General features: G+C 51.3%; 1 protein-coding gene across 6 annotated transcripts in view; it reads right to left on the bottom strand.

The window, feature by feature from the left end:
• Positions 1-15,869, bottom strand: part of GPT2 (glutamic--pyruvic transaminase 2) — a 33,516-nt gene extending 17,647 nt beyond the window's left edge. For 2 of the 6 annotated variants that reach the window (XM_017669050.2, XM_073226844.1), the window contains exons 1-4: positions 14,701-14,964; positions 7,874-7,963; positions 5,634-5,742; positions 718-851 (exon numbers count right to left, since the gene is read on the bottom strand). In XM_017669050.2, the coding sequence (XP_017524539.1) occupies positions 718-851; positions 5,634-5,742; positions 7,874-7,963; positions 14,701-14,943 (576 nt within the window). In that variant the 5' untranslated portion in view covers positions 14,944-14,964. Of the gene's footprint in view, positions 1-717; positions 852-5,633; positions 5,743-7,873; positions 7,964-14,700; positions 14,965-15,191; positions 15,579-15,646 lie in introns of those variants that run through there. The other 4 variants (XM_073226843.1, XM_073226841.1, XM_073226842.1 and 1 more) reach the window with 4 other exon arrangements.
• Between the last annotated feature and the right edge of the window lie 2,915 nt (positions 15,870-18,784).

Genomic DNA, 18,784 nt, shown 5'->3' with positions numbered 1-18,784 from the left:
CTCCAAGGTCCTGTGGGACTCAGGCCCCATCTGTGTGTCCAGGCCCTCCTTGTGTGTGCTCGTCCACTGTGACTCTCCATTTCCAGACACATAGCCTCCCTCCAGCTCAAGACCTCCACATGTGTGACCCTTCAGCTCAGAGCACCCTCCCTCCCCAAGTTCACGCCTACATATCCTCCAGATCTCTACCTGCTCAGTCTTCCTTGGAAAAATCTCCCTGCCTCCCTCCTCTACCCACCTCCTGTGGCACTTTGTCCTCTCCACCCAGAAGAGAAACTGAAAGCTTATGATTTGACATTTACTTATGTGGTATTAAATGCTGGTCTGATACAGTACTAAGCAGAGGCCAGATGTGTCTGGTTTCCCGTGTTCTCCTCAGTGCCTGGGAGAGGAGGAACACTGGTACTGCTGAGTGAGAGGAAGGCCAGTGCCACGAGGAAGATGGATACCCTCGAGCTCCCCAGGACTTCTTCCCAGCCGGACCTGCGGTGTGCACTCTGGAGGGAAACCAGGGCTGCAGTAGCGTCCAGGTTCACAGAAGACTTAATGAGGTAAGGATGACAGCAGGCCACTGAGGTGCGGTGGACAACAGAGACAGAGAGCCAGCCCCGTCACCCTGCTATCAAGCACACATGCTTGGACCTAACATGCAAGGCTGTTCTTCATGCGGGCAAACAGTGGATAACAAGGAGCCATCCTCTCACCCCTCCCACATACAGAAATGCCATCACTGGCTCCAGTGGTCAGGTAAATGTTGTCAGGGTCTGCAGGCATGCCACCATCTCTCCTGGTGATGTAGGCAGCCACATCTTGACGGATGCAGTTGACGCCCTGGCTAGCACTGTAAGACCCTGTAAGACAGCAAGCAAGACAGTGACCAGAGGCAGGATGTCTGTGTATTCACATAATGACCTGGAGGTGGGGCTCAACTCCCACTACTCTAGGCTCTAGAATTGGAGCATGATGCTTAACCACCTGAGCTTCATCCAACCAATCCTCTCATCTGTCACTTATCTACCCACTCACTCAGCCACCCACCCACCCATCCTCTCAGTATTTACTGAGAACCCACATGTCAAGCATTGTTCTAGGCCCTAGCCTCTAATCAATTAAGTAGTGCCCATACCTGTTTTATCCACCCTCCATGGTCTATGACAATATAAATCATTACAGCTGGGATTACTATACTTTGATCACCATTATCTACACATGGTTCCAAAGAACTTGAGAAAATGGGCTGACCCAAAGAGTACATGCCAGCCCCAAGAGTCCAGAGTCCTGACCAGCACTGAGCATAGATTGCTGGGGCTGTTGATATGATTCCCTGTACCCCCACCCCATGTCAACAATATCCTCAATCTGTGGTTTAGAATTAAAATCCAGACCCCCATTTATATGATGTCCAAAACCAGGCAAAGCTAATTTACAGTGCTGGAAGTTAGAACAGTGGCCTCCAAGTATGAACTGCAAAGGGCATAAAGGTATCTTCTGTGGTGCTGGCATGTTCATTTTCTTGATCTGGGTGGGGGTTACACAGGTGTGTACATGTACCAAGCTTATGCAAGCTGTACAATATTTGTGCATTTTACCATGTTTGTTATACCTTAGTAAAGAGTATTTTTTTAAATTATCAGGCCAATGCTCATGTTTTTAGAAAGAAATTAAAAATAGATGCACAGAGTCTGTGGAAGGAGACTCGAAATGGTGAGATTAATTATCATGGGATATGAACCAGGCGGCTGGGGCTCAGAGGCAGGAGGCAGATTTTTCGCTCCATATCCTTTATACTGCTTTGAATTTTATACCATGTTTAAAAAAAACCAGCCTGTTCCTTCTAAGGCTACTGCTAAACAACCATCAGGAGGCATGATGGGGCTTCTCTGGGCCTCAGTGTGGGTCCAGGCCCCACAACGAGGAGGTAGAAGGTTTGAGGTTCAGACTGAGAGATCCCCAGCTCTGCTGCAGCCTCTCTGATCAGCACTGGGCTCACCCTTCCCCTCTCACCACCTGTAAAATGGGGTTGCTGGACCAGTTCTCTAAGGTTCAAGTGGCAAACATTAACATGTATTAAATCTGGGTGGTGGGTACAGGGATTTTGTTATATTATTTTGGGTACTCTCATGCATTTGAAATGTTTTCTAAATTAAAAAGTAGGAGGTAAAAAAACCGGTGTTAGAGAAGCCTTCTTCAACTGGGTGATTGACTTGATTTTTCTGAGCTCCCATGCCCAGAAACCCTCTATTGCTCCTTATTTCCCTCTGCCTTCTTTCAATGCCCTTCCCTCCAGAGGCCCGGCCATTCCCACACCACCCAAGCTTCCTCTTCCTTCCTGCCTCTTGGTCACCTGCTCAGGCCTTCACCCACTGGCAAACTCTCTGCTCCTGCAGGCCAAGGCCTTCTACTCTTTTCCTTCACATCTTCTGTGATGCTCCAAACCATAATTATCCTTCAAAGTTCAGATCTAGTTTCTCTCCAGGGGGCTTGCCCTAAAGATACTGCTCCACCCACAGACTCTCCCTGCCCTATAATTTCTCCAATTACTGTGTTTTATACAGATGAAACCCTGCCTCTCCTTGTTGGCTGTAAGTTCCCCAAGAGCAGGGACCATTATCTATTTCTTCTGTGCATCTCTGCTAGTGCACCTATCCCCCTGCCAGGCCCCACCCCACCCCAGCCCTACTTAGGACCCACTGTTACAGTAGGTAGACAGCCAGAGAAGAGGAGGGAGGGGGTTGGGGTTTTGGGCCAGTGTTTACATTGGTAAGTGCTTCTTTATATTCTAAACATTTTGTGTAAACTGTTCTCATTGTACATGAGGAGTGACCATAAAACTGACTGGTTCCAACACGGAGGAGCAGCCCCTGATCTCACCCCAAAGTATACTATATGCTGATTGGCACGCTAAAAGACACACCCCTTGGTGCCACAACAGTTCCCAGGCTGATCATCTAAGGACAAAAAGAGGGCATCACCCTGTTTGTTTGGAAATCCCCCCCCCACCAATTCCAAGAAAACCCCACCCATCCAGATGAATATTCCACCCCCTGCTTAAACTCCAGCTATAAGGCCACTGAGCAGCACCCCTCTCCCCCACTTCCCAATCTCTGGAGCAGGCCTGCACTCCCTCCTTGAGTGTGTGCTTGTGCCTTGTTAGACTACTCTCAGCTTGTACCTGCACCACCTGCTCATGAATTCTCTTTCCAACAGAGCCAAGGAGATCTCCCTGGCTTCGACTGCCCAACACCACCACCATCCTACAACGATGGCAACCCTGCCCACAGTCTACAGACTCGCACCATTCCCATTTCCAAACTCCTTAGCCTCACTGTGGACCCTACACCCAGACCCTTCACTTGCTTACACTCAGGTTCTGAAACCTCAGGGCCCCTGCACACACCATTTCCTCTCTCTGCCTATGTCTGGAGGCTCTCATACTCTTCCTACCCATGAATTTGAATGCCACCTTCTCCTTAAACCTCTCCTCTACACTAGACTCCCTGGTTGTAACCCTACAGCTCTCTGCTTTTTCTCCAAGAACTCATGAAAATCAGGGATATAGTTTTTCTGTGAATTCTTTTTGTTTCTCAAATAGTTTCTTGAACACAAACTCAACCTGCCAGTGTCCCTGAGTGCCTAGAGCAGTGCCTGGTACATGGCATGTGCTTAGAGAGAGCTGGACAAGGGCCCACCCCACCAACCCCACTAGGTGCCTAGGTTCTACCTCAGTTCTACTAAAGAACCAGGACACAGCCTGAGAAATGAATCACTCACCAAACAGAAAATAAATGAAGCCCCAGTGAGAAGTAATTTTAAAGGGCATGATGAAAACACCCAGGTGAGTTCTAACACCTGTAAGTATTCAATAATTCCCTCTTGGGTCAGGTGGTCCTGGGATATAGTGGCATTTTCCATTTCCTTTACTTCTCTGGGTGGATACTCAGGTTGCCCAAGACTTAACTAAGAGCACCACCCACCATTGTGGCCTGCTGTGGACCAGGACCATGATGCCCCACCCCCTGCAGTGGGCAGAGATGGGAGTGACCCCTAGGTGTGGGGCTTCTTCAAAAAAGCCCAGGAGATTAATACAAATTATTCCTAGTTCAAGGATGAGGAGAGCACCTATCTCAACTGTCCTCCTCATGAGGTCCTTAGACTCTAGAGCTCAGTGCAAATCCCCAAAACCAAGTGTCCTCTTGCTACACCTCAAGAGAGGACTCAACACAGATGAGGCCTCCCAACCCTAATTCCTAAGCCCTGGCTGACAGAGATGCATAAACTTGATGAGGTTAGTAGGAAGAACAAAGATGCCTCCCACATCCCCCAACATCCACAGCAGACCTGCAGAAGGAAAACCCCCTCCCCCATATCTTGGCTGCAGCTTCCAGGAGCCTCAGGCCCACGGCCAAGGGGTCTTTCATGGCCTCTGAGAAGCACCTTTGTCGTCTGGGCTGTGCAGGGCACAGGAGGAAAGGAGCCTGGAGGCCAGGCCTCTGGGCCACTCTCCGCCAGCTTGCGGTTTTGGCCTTGCCACACAAGGTGTCGGCCCACACCCCACCCAGACTGACAGGAAAGCAAAGGGTGGCTGGCCCCTTCCTGAGAGGGACACCACTAAGGACAGTGCCCAGACTCAGAGGGCCGGTGGGGTGACCACAGCCACTAAGGTTAAGTGCAGAGCTCTGCATAAAGGGACAGATCAGCAAAAGGGGAGATGCAGGGAAATGACAGAGGCCCAGGCTGGCTGATCCCCCACTGAGCAAGCCACAGGACTCCCTGTCCCACGTCCTGGAACATTCAGGCACATGTCCTAGAAAAGCTTTAAGAACAACTGTTCTCCTCAGAGCAGGGCAGCTGGATCCCCTGTGTAGGCACTGGGCAAAGGAATGGGGCAAAAACAGAAAAATGAATGTGAGATGAGAACAAAGAGCCAGAGGCCCGGAGGCTAGAAATCCATCTCAGCTGGGAAGGGAGGGAGAATATTATATTCACATGTACAGGGGCCAAATTCCAGGGCCTCTTGCCATGGAGCCCTCTGGTGCTTCGTGAGCTCTGTCCAATAGGAGGCAGATGGCTAGAAATGGACTCCCAGCAGAGAGGGGCAAATGCTGGGAGAGATAGGAACACAGTAAGTGGAGCCATGGGCAACAAAAGGAAGGAGACCACCAGAAGGCAGCCAGAGCCATCTCACAGGGCTCCCCTTCACCAACAACTGACCACCACCTCCCAGACAATGCAGGAATGTGTAGCGTGCACAGCTGTATGTTTGGAGCTGGGGGCCACAGAGAGGTGGGACGAAGCTGGGGTCTGAGCTTCCATTCAGCCTCCCATTACTGAGGCCAATTGCTGGGTTTAACCTTCTGTGTGAAGGTCAGGTGTCCTGGCTCCCAGGTGTAAAACCAAAATCCTACCAAATGCAAGCTCTTGCACCTAAAGTGCCCAATCAACCAAAAAACATCAGCAAAGAGGCTAACAGAGTACGGACAAGAGGAACACAACTCATTTACTCTGCACATCAGCCGCCCCACACACATTCACACTCCCACACATAACCCTCCATTTTGGGCCAGGGCCCAGGCCCATGCTGAAAACACGGGTTCATTTCATGCCCTTGGGGGCCTGGCAAGTTGGGGCCTTACCCAGGCTGTTCCCGCCACATGCCTGTAGGATCCTCTGGGCTCGTTTCTTAGCATCTTCTGGGAAGCTGGGGCTGTCCAACAGGTTTGGATAGGTGCAGAGAGCCATCACCTGGAGGAACAGAGGCACGAGCTGGGTTCCCAGCACTCCCACACTGGGGCCCCAGGACAGACATGCAGGGCCCTGGGCAGGAGATGGGATGAGGCCAACTCCAAGAGACAGTGCTGCAGCAGGCTTCTCCACGACGGCTCCAGCCTGTGAGAGCCTAGGGGTAGATGGGGAAGAGGACATGGCTCTCTGCAGCAGAAGGAGAGATGGTGAGAGCTAGGGTACCCCATGGCCTGGGCTTGGGACCCAATAGTAGGCTGCCAGAAGAGGACCGGGGAACAGAATGAGCCTGCTACTCAGCCCCCTGGTCCCAACTCTTCCATACAGGATAGCAGCTTACACACCCAAGGCCCCAAGAGCCAGGGGTCTTCTGAGCAGGAGCCCAGGACTGAGGAGGCAGTTGAATGCTAGCTGACGGGAGGACTGCAGACTCACTTCCTACCTCACAGCCTGAGCTCCCTCCCCCTTGCCCTGGGCCCACTCCCCCCCGTTTTCACCATCACCCCCTTTCTGGGCCAGAACTGAAAACTGGATCAGCTTTCTCATCTCTGTAACAGAGAAAATCACTCTAACATCACAAATTAAGAGGATTAAGCAAGGAAATGTTTGCAAAAGTGCCAGTAAACCCCAGCTCACCAGGCAAGTCTAAGCTGGCAGCTTAGGAACAGTGCCAGGAGCACTGAGTTTGGGGGCTCACAGCTCTGACACCAGCTCGGTGACTTTGGATGGATGCCAGTTTCTTGGAGCCTGGCTTTTCTTCATTTGCACAGTGGGCAGTGATCTGGCCTGCCCTCCTCCCAGGGGTCCATGTGAAGATCAAAGGATATGTGCAAAGGCTGTAGGAGGCCAGCACCAGGTGGGAGAGGCCAGGCCTGCCACGGGACAGCAGCAGGACTGGATTTGGGAATGTCAGCCAGTCAGAAAAGGCTGAGGCAACAGGCGCCTGTTCATGCCCACAGCCCTAGGCATGTGTGCAGAGCCTCTGTCTCCCACAGCTGTGTGCTTCCAGGACAACCAAGGCCCTTCTGACCTCCTCCCAACTCCACTTCCCTGGCAGAGCTGCTGTTTGATCTGATCCATTTCCCTATCCTGGGTCCAACTTGGGCCGCTGACATGCTCATGAGGTCAACAGCAGTGGTCATGGGAGGGAGGTGCAGGGGGTCCTCAGATGGATGTCTGCCTCAGGTCTTCTCCCCCATACCTGTGTGAACCCCCCAGGGGCTGCAGGCTGGGGCCCTTCTGACCAGCCACTGCAGCAGGAGACACAGGCAGGGAAAATGAGAGTGGAGTGTTCAGCACTCAGCTTCCCTGCCTGCCCAGCCCACAAACCTTAACCACACACAAGGATCATATTTTGCTCCAAAACAGGCTCTGGTTCTCTGGGAAAAAGCTTTCACCACAGCTGGTCTCCAGCCTCTGTTCAGGACATCCTGTAGCATTCTCCCACCCTGTTTTTCCCCTTCAGCCCACCAACCCCACAATTTTGGCCCATGTGGCATACTTGTTGGAGCTCAAACTAGAGCAGAGACTTGCCCCTGGAGGCCTCGGGCATGAGCTGGGTCACATCAGCAGGGCAGCTAGGAGGGCAGCAGCTGACCACAGTCACCAACCCCTTACTGGGCTGAGGCCTTTACACACATCTCATGGAGGTCCCCAGTGGTCCCAAGCAGTGCTCTGGTGATCTCCACTTGCCCCAAACCACCCAGCTGGGAAGTGGCAAAACCAACCCTCAAACCTGTAGGGTGGCACTGGAAGCCACATGTGGACCCCCACACACCACCTCCCAGCCCACTGAGCTTCCACCCCTCCCACCCACCTCTCCAATGCCTTCAAGTCTGAACTCAGCATCTCAGACCATGCACTTGGAAGGGCATCCCAGGGAGCCTCAGACACTAGAGCAACCCTGAAAGGGGTTTAGCAGTTTTAGGCGACTGAGGAGGCTGAGGGAGAGAATCAGAGGACAGCAGGCACTAGAGGAGGCTGCTTCTCTATACCAACTCTGAGGGATTCTGGAGCCTGCTGTATCCCAAGGGGGCTAGACAGGCAAGGAGGCAGAGGTAGAGGAACTGGCTGGCCCCACCAGCCTCTGGTTCACTGCTCTCCCAGCAGCCTCTGCTCCCAAAGGCCAGCTCACCTGTCGAAGGAAGGTGATTGGCTGCTGGCCCATGGCCTGGGCATCCCCGATGTTGGCACGGATGACCTCAGTGAATGGCTTTTTGATACCCTGAGCAGAGAGAAGTGAACAGCTTGTTAGGGACTCTCCAACCCCGGATTCCAAAACCAAGCAATGCTCCCAGGATATTAATAAGCAACCCTATTTTGAGGTGTCAGGCATAGTGCCAAGCCCTTGACATATCTGGCCCCATTTAACCTTCACAACTACTCCTTGAGCAAGAACTAGTATTAATTCCATTTTATAGATGAAGAAATCGAGGCTTCAAAAGGCAAAGAAACCTGTACTAGGTTCCATAATTGATAAATACAAGTACTGGGATTTAAAGCCAGCCTCCAAGATCACCCTTCTTAAGCCTGTGCTCCACTGTCTCTCACTTTTCCAGAAGCCTGGAAGAGATTTCTAGGGCTGGAGAGCACCCCAAGGCAACTGCAGCTCCACAACCAGAGTCACTTAAGAGCCTATCCAAGAGGACCCTGGAGCCAAAGCGGTGGGAGGGAAGCAGGGATCAGCAGCAGAGGCCACCAACATCAGGGCATGGATCCCACAACTCCCTGGCTCCCCACCTGCAAAGAGCCTAAGTAACTGGCCAGAGGCACTGCGGCCACCCTCCCCTCCAGAAGACCCCCATCAGCAGGGACCTCAGGGAGTTGTTCCCTTGCAACCTGGCTTTGCAGAATGAAGCATGTGGGCTGATTTTCATATTCTAAAAAGCCTCAAGGATGAAAAGAATGGCTGAACAGCACAACTGAGGCCACTGCCTGAGCATTGTTAGTACAGTAAAGAGGTCCCAGAGAGGAAGCGCTCCAAGGCCCTGAAGACACCCTGGCTGCTGCAAAGGAGAAAATGTGGTTCCGATGGAGGACTGTGGGGATCTGGAAAGGTGGGAATTCCATACAGCTCCCTGGTAAGTCAAGAATCAGCCACTGTTAACAATCAAAAGTGGGTTCAAGGACCTTGCAGGCATCTGAAAGGATTATCTGAGATGAAAACTGTGAAAGTGGGTGGCAGAGTACAAATACCATCATCTCACAAAGCCGGACCAGGAACAAGGCTGCAGGGGTCATGCAGCAGGAAGAAGTGGGTGGGCAAGGACATGGCAGTACTGAGGTGGCCTGGATGGAAGGCCTGGCCACCTTTCCGTGTCAAGTTGTCCTTTACCTAAAGGAACCTTAAATACAAATTTTAAAGACATAATTCTATGGTTTTGACACTTGTCTTTTTCTCATTTCATACCAAAAAAACTCCAGTAATTTTTCTCCCTTTTTAAATCAGTAATACAAACCTTAAGTAAAAGCCAATGGGCTTAAGAGATGAAAGCAGCTGCCAATAAGGTTTTCTGACCCTCCTTTGCTACCCCTAAGCCTCCACTGTAAGAAATTCTCCAGGGGCTTCTCCAGCAGGAGGCATAGGGGGCTGAGGAGGTGCCACAGAAATGGCCCTGGACCTTCATAAACAGGGTCTGACAAGTCTCCAAAAGCTGTTTTAAGGAGGAAAAGAGTTTTTTAAATTCCTTTGTGTCCCTTAGTCAGGGCTGGACAATATGGAAAGAGGTCCCTGGGGGCATGGAGAAGCAGCCAAATGTCCTAAAGACCTAGGTGGGGAGAGGGAGTGCCACCCACTGCTCCGGGTGAGGCCAGGGTGAGAGCAGGCACCCTGGTGATAGGGCTGCAGGGCATGTGGCCTCAGGGTTCATCTCACAGGCGGGAGCCAAGAAGTCTGGGGATGAGTGAGCAACCCAAGCTACTGTGTGCAAAGGTGAGGGCCTGACCCACCCACTGGCATTGGTCTGGGCTCCTGGTACAGGACCCTCTGTCAGAAGGATTGAATGGCTCCCCCAGGCCTGGCTGGCTGAACACAGGTGATTTCCATGGTGTACAGTCCATTCTTTGGTAGGGAGTAAATCTGTCACAGGGGAGGTCTGGGAACCAACAAACAGCTGCGGATCCTCAGCCAGCCCACTGCAGGGAGAGAATAATGCCCGGAACTGGGCCCTGGATGTTCTCCTGTGCCCTCCCCCTGCACTGGCTCAATCATTTCAGGGCCTGCCGACAAGGGCCCTGGGAACAGTGAGGATCTCCTTCCTCGTGTCTGGATGCCTCCAGATCTGATACTTTCTATGATAGATAAGCTGGGGGAGGGAAATTGGCTCCCTTGAATAGGCAGGGAACCAATCTGCCCAGCCAAGCGCCACCACAGAGAAAGAACTTCTGGGAAGACTCCTACGTCTAGGCACTCAAGGTCTACATGGGTTGGGAAATATCAAGAAGCCAAGAGCAGACTCCCGCCCAGAGTGACTTGTTCAGGCCTGGCAGGCACACTTCATGGTGACCTTGCCTCAGCGTTGTCCCCAGAAGCTAGCCAGGTCTGTACATAGCATCCTAGTTCCCTCTCAAAGCGACCTAGAGCCCACTTGTCTAACCCATCCATGCACAACCCACCCAGAGCTGTCTCCTCGTGGGGCACTAAAATGAGGTCCTGCTCAGGACCTCCCATCATTTGGCTCAAGGCGACATCAGAGGAGTAGGCCCCAGGCTCTGGAGGCAGTGCATTTCAGAGGGTGTTAGTGAGGAGGAGAACTGTCCTTCCCAGCACACGGGCCTAGCATCACCATGAGGACCAAGGGGACCATCTATGACTAATAGGCATAAGGCCGTCTCCTACACGCAAGGAATGGCTCCCATCACTTCATGTGGCATGTGGACAGAAAGTCTTGGAAGGACAAGTGTTAAGTCATGTGGACAGTTATTTCCTAGAGAACCTCCTTCTCATTCAACAGATACTTATGGATCACCTGTGCCTCACAACAGGAGAGGCCACTACCCTTGCAGCCTCAGGCTGGTGAAGAATAAGAAATGGGAGGTGGAAGGGAGAGAGGGTGAGGCAGTCCCCAGGCCAAGAAAACCATATGAAAAGCCCCTGGACTGAGAGGACTGGGACTGGCAGGAAGTCCTACAGAGCTCTGTAAGGAGGCCCCAGGGACAGACTCTAGCTCTCTCTGAGGCCCCTGAAAATAAGTGCATTTCACAGCTGTGGACATGAGGCTCAGCACAGGGACTGGCCCCCACCATTACGGAAAAACAAGCAAAGCTGGAAGAAATGAGCCAAAGCCACACACGCCCATGATTAAGAGCTTAGGTGGGCGCCCCAAGGGCTGCTTCCTGCCCATCAAAGCAGGAAGGCTGGCTGTCGGCTCCCACTCTTGGGGTTCTGTGGGAGGGTCAACCTTAGAAGCTGAGATTTGCAAGGCAGAAGCAGAGATGGAAACTGAATGAGTTCCATGCAGGATAACTCATGACAGCAAGGCTGAGACCCAGGCAGGAGCCGCATACCCCACAGAGCACATTCCCAGACCCAGAGAGACTAAGGAGGAAAGAAAGGGAAGAGGGGCCATTGGCACTTTGTCCCACGCATTCATCAGCTTGAGAACAAAAACTCTTAAGAGTTCTAACTGGCTTCTAGCTGTTCAAATCCTCACCACTAACATCTCAAACTAGGCTTTAGAAGAAATGAATTGGCTCCACTCTTCAGAGGAATAAACTGAGGCCAAGTGCTCTGAATGATTTCTCTGAGACACACAGCACAAAAAGCAAAGCCCAAGCGCAGGCCCCACGGTGACCTGGGCACGGTGGGCAGGTTTGTCCCACTGGAAGCCTACATGACATATTTCTCTATTTTAAAGTAGCATCTAAACTCTCAATTAAATAACCAATAAGACTTGTACTTGGCACATTTAGGGTTTCTAATCATGGTTCTCAGCTGACTATTACAGTGTATCAGAGCCCCCTCCGTTCTCATCTGTATCTAGATGCAGCACACACCGAGGGTAACAGTGCTAGTCAGTTCTTCCCTCTATGGATGTTCTGCCCCGACTGTATGTACTTTTATAAACAGAAGTAAAGCCACCCGTCTCCACTTGTGCCAACCTCCTCCCCTCCCCCAGCAAGGCAAAGGAAAAAGAAATAGGTTGAGGAAGAACTGACAGATCTTTGCAAAACTTCTGCTAATTGGAGCTTATTTTTACTTGCTGCTCCCAGTTAAAACCGGGATCTTAAAAGCTGCTAAAAGAAGCTTCTCTCCCTTGGAGCTGCTGTCAGGGAGAAACAGGGCCTCCCTGAGAGCACACAGACCAAGCTAGACAAGAATGGCCTCTTTCATACCCACTTAGCCAACCTCCCTCCTCCTTCAGGCTTTCCTGAGCATTCTCTATTTCTATCACAGGACAGGACCCGCCCGACAAGCCACCCCAAAGTTAAACACCAGAGCTATGTGTTCAGCCAAACAGCCAGCACTGTTTGCACAGCATCTGGTGAAATGATTCCATAAGGCAGCATAAATGCCTTGGGAGCACTGCGAGCCATCTCAGGTTCTGCAGGACACCTTCAGATGGACAAGGAGGTACAAAGGGCAGGGGTGAACCCTGGGCCTATCAGGCCACTTCGCTCCTTTTATAGAGGGAGGAAACCTAAGCCCAGAAAGAATATGAGATTCACCCCAAGCTACCCTATGCCCTACAAATCCTTGCCTATCCCATCTCTAGCCAAATCACTCTTTATAAAAGAAGTCCAGTTTTGATCACTACAGTTCAAATAGAGATAGAAAAACTTAAGATGTGCAAAGACAAGGAAAGGAAGGAAGGTAGAAGGGAGGAAGAAGGAAAAGAAATTACTGGGAAAATGTGGCTGTCTCAGAAAGGGTACTGTTTAAGCTAGCAAAGTGGTGAGAGGCTGTCTCCCAAGACTGAAATATTTAAGCGAGGCTGTCGAGGCTGTATCTCCAGCACCCAGAGCTGGGCAACTGAGTCTCATTTTACTTAGGGGTAGGCACGGGATTATGGGGCATCTGCCCCATAGGGTATTTCCAGCCAAAATGACCAAGAAATTTGTCCTCCTCGATCATCAAACCACACCCTGTTTGAAACCCTTCCTGGTTCCCTACTTCACACCAAAACTTTGCACCATAAAGTCCTGATGCCTGCACACACGATTCCCTGACTTGCCATCTCATTCACCTCCCATATGCGTCTGCCAAACAGTGCTCTCCCAACAGCAGCAATCACTTTCCCCAAATGTCCAGAATTTCCCAACCTTCTGTCTTTGCTCACAGCCCTGCTCCCACCTGGAAAGCTTTTTCACATTTTTCTCTGCCTGTTAAAAAAAAAAAATCCCACCAATCCTTAAAGAACTGGGGGAGGAGAGGCTCAGGCCCGGAGAACTATAAGGCAGTTAGCTCCCTCAAGACAAAGATTCGTCCCTTTCTGTCCCAATCATCCTCTTGGGGCCCCCACCCAATGTGCTATTTAGCAAAAGGTAGAGATAATCCTTATTATGGAACCCCTACCAGCTCTAGAACAAGAGAAACCAGTTGTAAAGTGATAAACTAGGAACAATTTAATCTCAGATTTGTTTTGACAGGGAGCCTGCTGTCCCAAAGAAGGCCAGCTCCGGTCTGGGTGTAGAGCAGCAAAAACCCGTTTTCTGCTCCCAGCCCAACACAGGGCCAAGGAGGCACAGAAACCAAGCCTTCTGCAGGCTAGGCTTTAAGCCTAGCCCTGCAAGTAGTCAGAGAGAAACACTGGACTCTGACTTGTCCAGCTCACTAATTTGAGTCAGCAGAACTGGGTGTTCCAACAAGGTGTCAGCAGGCCATGAACTCATCAAACCCCTCAAATCCCCATGGGAATGGGGGCCTCCCATGCATTCAAAAAACACTAAATGACCAGCTTGTTCCCAAGACTTTCAATTGTGATGCCTCTGAGAGCAAGATCAAGGAATCCTCCTCCCACCCCCATTCTGGGTTATAACTATCGTGAGCAAGCAGCTGGGGGACTATTTCATCATTTCTTACAAATCTTAGCAGTGTTTACTTTCTTTAATATTACCCTTCTGGACTCCACCACCTGAATTCCACCCAGATTAGAACTCTGGTTTGCTACAGGGACATCTTTTCCATTCATCCCAGCCACCCTGGTAACAGGGAGGCAGAAACCACTCCTGGGTGTGTGGTCATTTTACACACAGCTGTGAACTCAGCCAGCAGGAGACCAATATGCACTTAGCCCCAGGGCCATCCTACCAAAGCCCAAGACTCTGACTACCCACTGGGATGACTGTGTCCTCACAAAACAATATATGGCTAAAAGTCAAAGTTCCAGAGGGGGCCTAAAGGAAGGAATTGGGCAGGACCCTCCTCCACACCCCAGCTCTTGTACAGCAGTCATTACCCGCAGAATGATCCAAAAGTTTTAGGAGGGTTAAAAGCTTCGGGAACAAATCCCAGTCTCCTCAGAGCCTTCCTATCTCCCGTCCTTCCTAACGTGACTTCCCACCACTCCCATCCTACACCCCCATTCCACTGCAGCTCCATTTTACTTTCTTCAAAGCACTTACTCACTATTTGAAATTCTCTTGTTTCTTTACTGCTTGTTGTTAGCACCCCCTTCCTCCCCACCCCCCACCGCAATAGATCTTGGTACCACTTGGGTAGGACAGCTACACAACGCACAGTGCCTGGCAGTACGGGCCACTGAATTATAATTGATGAATTCAATTCAACAAGTGAACCGCATTTGAGGGCCTAACTTTGTGCCAGCTGCTGGGCACTAGTGGGTGAAGCGATGGGAGGGCATTCCCTTGTGTTAGCCAAGCTTGGGCGAATCAAAGAGCTGGCCACCAGAGTGGGAGGAGGTCTAGCGGGCGAACCCTAGCAGCGGACAGCTGCTACTTTTCACGTCGGCGCCCCTAGTCTCCCCGGGCCCCCTGCCCCGCGGGCCCAGCGCCCGCGCTCACCCGCTGCAGCTCTAGCTCTATCTCGCCAGCCTTGAGCACGATGGGTCCCCGCACCGCGTACTCCACAGCCTTCACCTGCGGGTTCATGGACTCCAGCGTAAGGATGCGCTCGCGTCGGCTCCGCTCGGGCCGCATCTTGAGCACGGCCGAGGCCTCGGCGGCCGCACTGCTCTGACTACGGCCCCAGGGGCCCGGTGTCCGGGGGCAGCAGCCCCGCCGGACCAGTGCCGCCGCACGCTGCATCGCGCACCGGCCCAGACAAACCTTGGCACAAAAAGAGAAAAAGAAACACGTCGCGCACAGCCCAAGGCGGCACCCGTCCCCCCAACCCCAAACCCAGCCAAGGGCTCTTTCAGCGAAAGATGCCAGCAGGGCTCGGGGCTGGGTGCCCATCCCCCGGGGTCTCGGCCCCTCCACCGCGCCACTGCAGAGCCCACGCACTGCACACCAGGTTTTGCAAAGGCTGTGCCCAATGCATGCATGCAACGTGCCTATCACCTCCTGGCCACCCCTCGCCGCACCCCGCTAGCGCGCGCTCCTGAAGCTACTCCCGGGTTCCTGCGCCGGCAGCTGCATCCCAGCACCAGGCGCCCGCACCGCCCGGCCCCCTGCGCTTGCACACCCACAGCCGGTGAGTCCGCCCCGGACCCGCCCGCTGGCTCCTGGGCCTTGTAGTTTCAAAGCCGTTTCTAGAGTAGTTGTGGTGAATTGGCCGAACTACAAGTCCCGTAGTGCCCTTCGGGGACCGGCAGGAGGCGGGTGCCAACGTCTGGCCCAGCCAAAGGCTGGGCGGGCTCTTTGTGCGCTTAGAGGGAATGGAGAGCCGGGCGGGGGCCGCGCAGGGGCTGTTTGTTAAACCTATGCGAGTTTAGAGCTATTTGCAGCTTCTCCCTGGAAGCGCATCCCTGCCTTCTCTCACAACCCACCCCATTCTCGGCCCCAACACCTTCAAAGTCGCAAGCTGACAGATGGTGCAGTCCTCGCCCAGAGTTTCATCATCCAGGGCACGACAGTGGCAGCTGCCGCTCCACGGGTCCTGGTAGGAAGTGGAGGTCAGGAGTTTGGGCCTTGACTGCCACTCTGAACGGAGACCTGCTGTGGGGAAGTTGGAGTTCCTATGGCCAGGATTCTCACTGAACTTAAACCACCTGATGATGTAACTGGCCTGTTGCTAGGCTACCGCTTCCACACCTTTAGGCCATAAGCTATTATTGCAGCTATATAGAGAGCACCGCCCAGTGTTCTGGGCGGGGGCAGAGATGCTGGTGCTCGACCTGCCGCTGGGAGAACAAGCCCGGTAATAAACCCTTTCCCCGCAAAGAACGTCTTGCTGTCAATTTATTTGGTCACATTGAATCCATAGCGAACTTGCCCAGGGCTAAAACCTATTGGCAAAACCCTTGCCTACAGTATCTAAGGGTTTTTGTGAGATCGAAGGGCCAGCACCTGGCCTGTACCATGTGGCCAGCCTTTCCTGACCCCTGCATCAGAAGCCTTCCCCCACCTGCATTACCTCTTTTTATTTCCTCCCAAGCATTTGAAATTCTGTTGTTTAGTTTTTACTGGCTTGGGGTCTGCCTCCCCCATTAACCTTGTAAGTTCCAGAAGGGCAGGGGCAGCTTTTTTCTTGTTCATAGTATTCACAGCAGTTCTAAGTGTTCCCAACACATAGGCATTCCGTATGTATTGATTGAAGAATACGTGCTCAGCACAGGGTAGCTATTATTTTTGGCAAAGGTGTCTCCAGGCAAAGCCATTCTTGGCTCACCCAGAGCATGTGCAGGACAAGAGTAGGGATGAAAGACGCAGGGTCTGAAATACTAAAATCCACAGAGAGGATGTGGGGGAAGTCATTCCCCTTTGTGAGCCTCGGATTCTGTATCTGAAAAATAAATAGAATTAAATGACCTCTAAGGTCCCTTCCCATCTTGGAAACTCTGTCTAGGTATTTCAGGCAGAAAAACAGCACAGAGCTCCCTCACACCAACAAACACGAACTCACATTAGATTTGTTGAAGTAGGGGGCAGGAGGCAATTAAAACGCAATTGTGTAGGGAAAAAGGTACAAGAAAATCTGGGTTTGAGTATAGGTGCATAAGTCTTTGCCCCTTGGCTGATTTTGAGTATTTACTTAGTCTTTGTAAGACTAGTTTCCCTATCTGTGAAATAGGGTAACACACCTACCTCATGGGGATGTGAGGAAAGTTCAGTGAGGTAACTCTAAAAGCCAAGAGTTTGGAACCTTGTCATGAGAATGTCATGTACTTTGATTAAATAAATTATCAGTAAAGAGGAAGGGGTGGTGGAGAGAGCAACAGAAACCAAAGATCTCTCCGAGTAATCCCAAGTTAGGACTGTTAACCAGCTTGGCCCAACAATTCCTAGTTGTTTTGGCTTCTCAACACTGGTTCCACCCCTACCACTTGTCTCAGTGGCCAGGAATTCAGTCCCCAGGTAAAAGACTCTTTCCCAAAGAATCCACTGCCTTCAAGGACATATTCTCACCTGCTCTGCCAAGTTGGAGAGACATACACCAACACATTCCCCTCCACTTCCAAAACCCACTAAACCTTAACCTACCTGTGATGTAAACACAGTTCCTCACTGTCCATCCAAGGGTCAGTGTACTTCCTGGTGTCTCCACCCCTGATCAGAAGGGGCAGGGTTGCTGGGAGGGAGGGCAGGGTTAGAGAGGTGAGCACAAATCCATTTACACAAGTGGGAAAAACAATACCCAGTACACAACCATCTACGTAGGCTCCCATGTAATCATTGTAGAAAACAAGTTAGTGACCCAAATATGTCCTCTCCCAACCTGTCATACTGTGTGAGAACAAGGCTCCCTTGCTTTCTCATGAACCATACTTTATAATTTGCAAAGCACTTTCTTGCCTGAGAGATAAAAAGCACCCTTTAACAGGATAGACATTGATAAAGTAGAAGGAACAAATGTAACTCCCATGTTACAGATGAGGCTCAGAGATATTAAGTGACTTGTTCAGGTATGACATAATTAAGTGTAGAGCAGGAACTGTGATTCCTCACCTAGTGCTACAGGCCATACATGTAGGGACCAGACTTGTAAAGTGAAATTTGAGCTGCATTGCAATGCAATGAGCCCTTAACAGGCTTTGGGGTGATGGTTGTGGTGATGGCGATGTAGTAAGAGTGTGAACCTTCCTTTTATTTTGCCCTCAAACACCAGATTGGGGTGGTGCAGGAGTAGGCTTCTAAATTTTAAAAATACAATTTGATTGCAATGATCATGAATGCCATCCCTTTGAGCTGGATGAGAGCTTGAAATACTCAGCAAGCTCTTGATGACCCATACAGTTGGGAGAATCATATGTTTGCAAGACATGTCACCAGTCTAAATTCCTTAACTCGGCAAGTTTCTACAGGGCACTTATCATGTACCAGGTATTAGGCTGAACTCTGGGACTAAGTGAGTCACACAGATGGTGCTTGTCTGCACAGACCGTATGGTTTCTTAGGTAAGGCAGAAATCAATTAGATAACCACACACCACACACACAAACACATGATTACAAACTGTGATAACAGCTGGACAGAAAAATTAAGAGTCTTATGAGTTTTGCTTACAGCCCAGAGGGCTGAGCAAAAGTTTTTCAGAGAAGTGGACTGTGAGCAGCCCCTAAGCCTGGTAGAAGGAGGAGCAATACTGGTGGGTATGGTAGATGCAGAGATGTGCCCTCACTCTTCAAGGGAGAACTTGCCTTCCACCAAGGCATGTGACAGCAGCCAGCTTCCACCTGTCAGTGCCCTCAAGGTCTGCCTCACATGCACAGATCTGTCTTGCTCACAGTGACTGTCCTGCCCTAACTGGAGGAGCCTGCACCCAGTGACCAAGCAATACTCAGAATGTGTCTGCTCAAGGGCTTTCCCACCAGGCTGGCTAAGGCTTTGGCAGGCCTGCATCACAACTTTTCTTGCTCTGTCCTACCCTTTTTCCTCTCATTCTCTCTTACAGCAGTAGACCCCTAATATCTGTCTTGCCCATCACACTCGCTCTGTGTCAGTGGTGAGGTGACAGCATCCCAGCCTGGGACACTACAGAGCTTCA

Source organism: Manis javanica, chromosome 17 (genome assembly GCF_040802235.1).
Source record: "Manis javanica isolate MJ-LG chromosome 17, MJ_LKY, whole genome shotgun sequence".
NCBI classification, from domain to species: Eukaryota; Metazoa; Chordata; class Mammalia; order Pholidota; family Manidae; genus Manis; species Manis javanica.
This window is presented reverse-complemented; position numbering and strand designations above follow the sequence as displayed.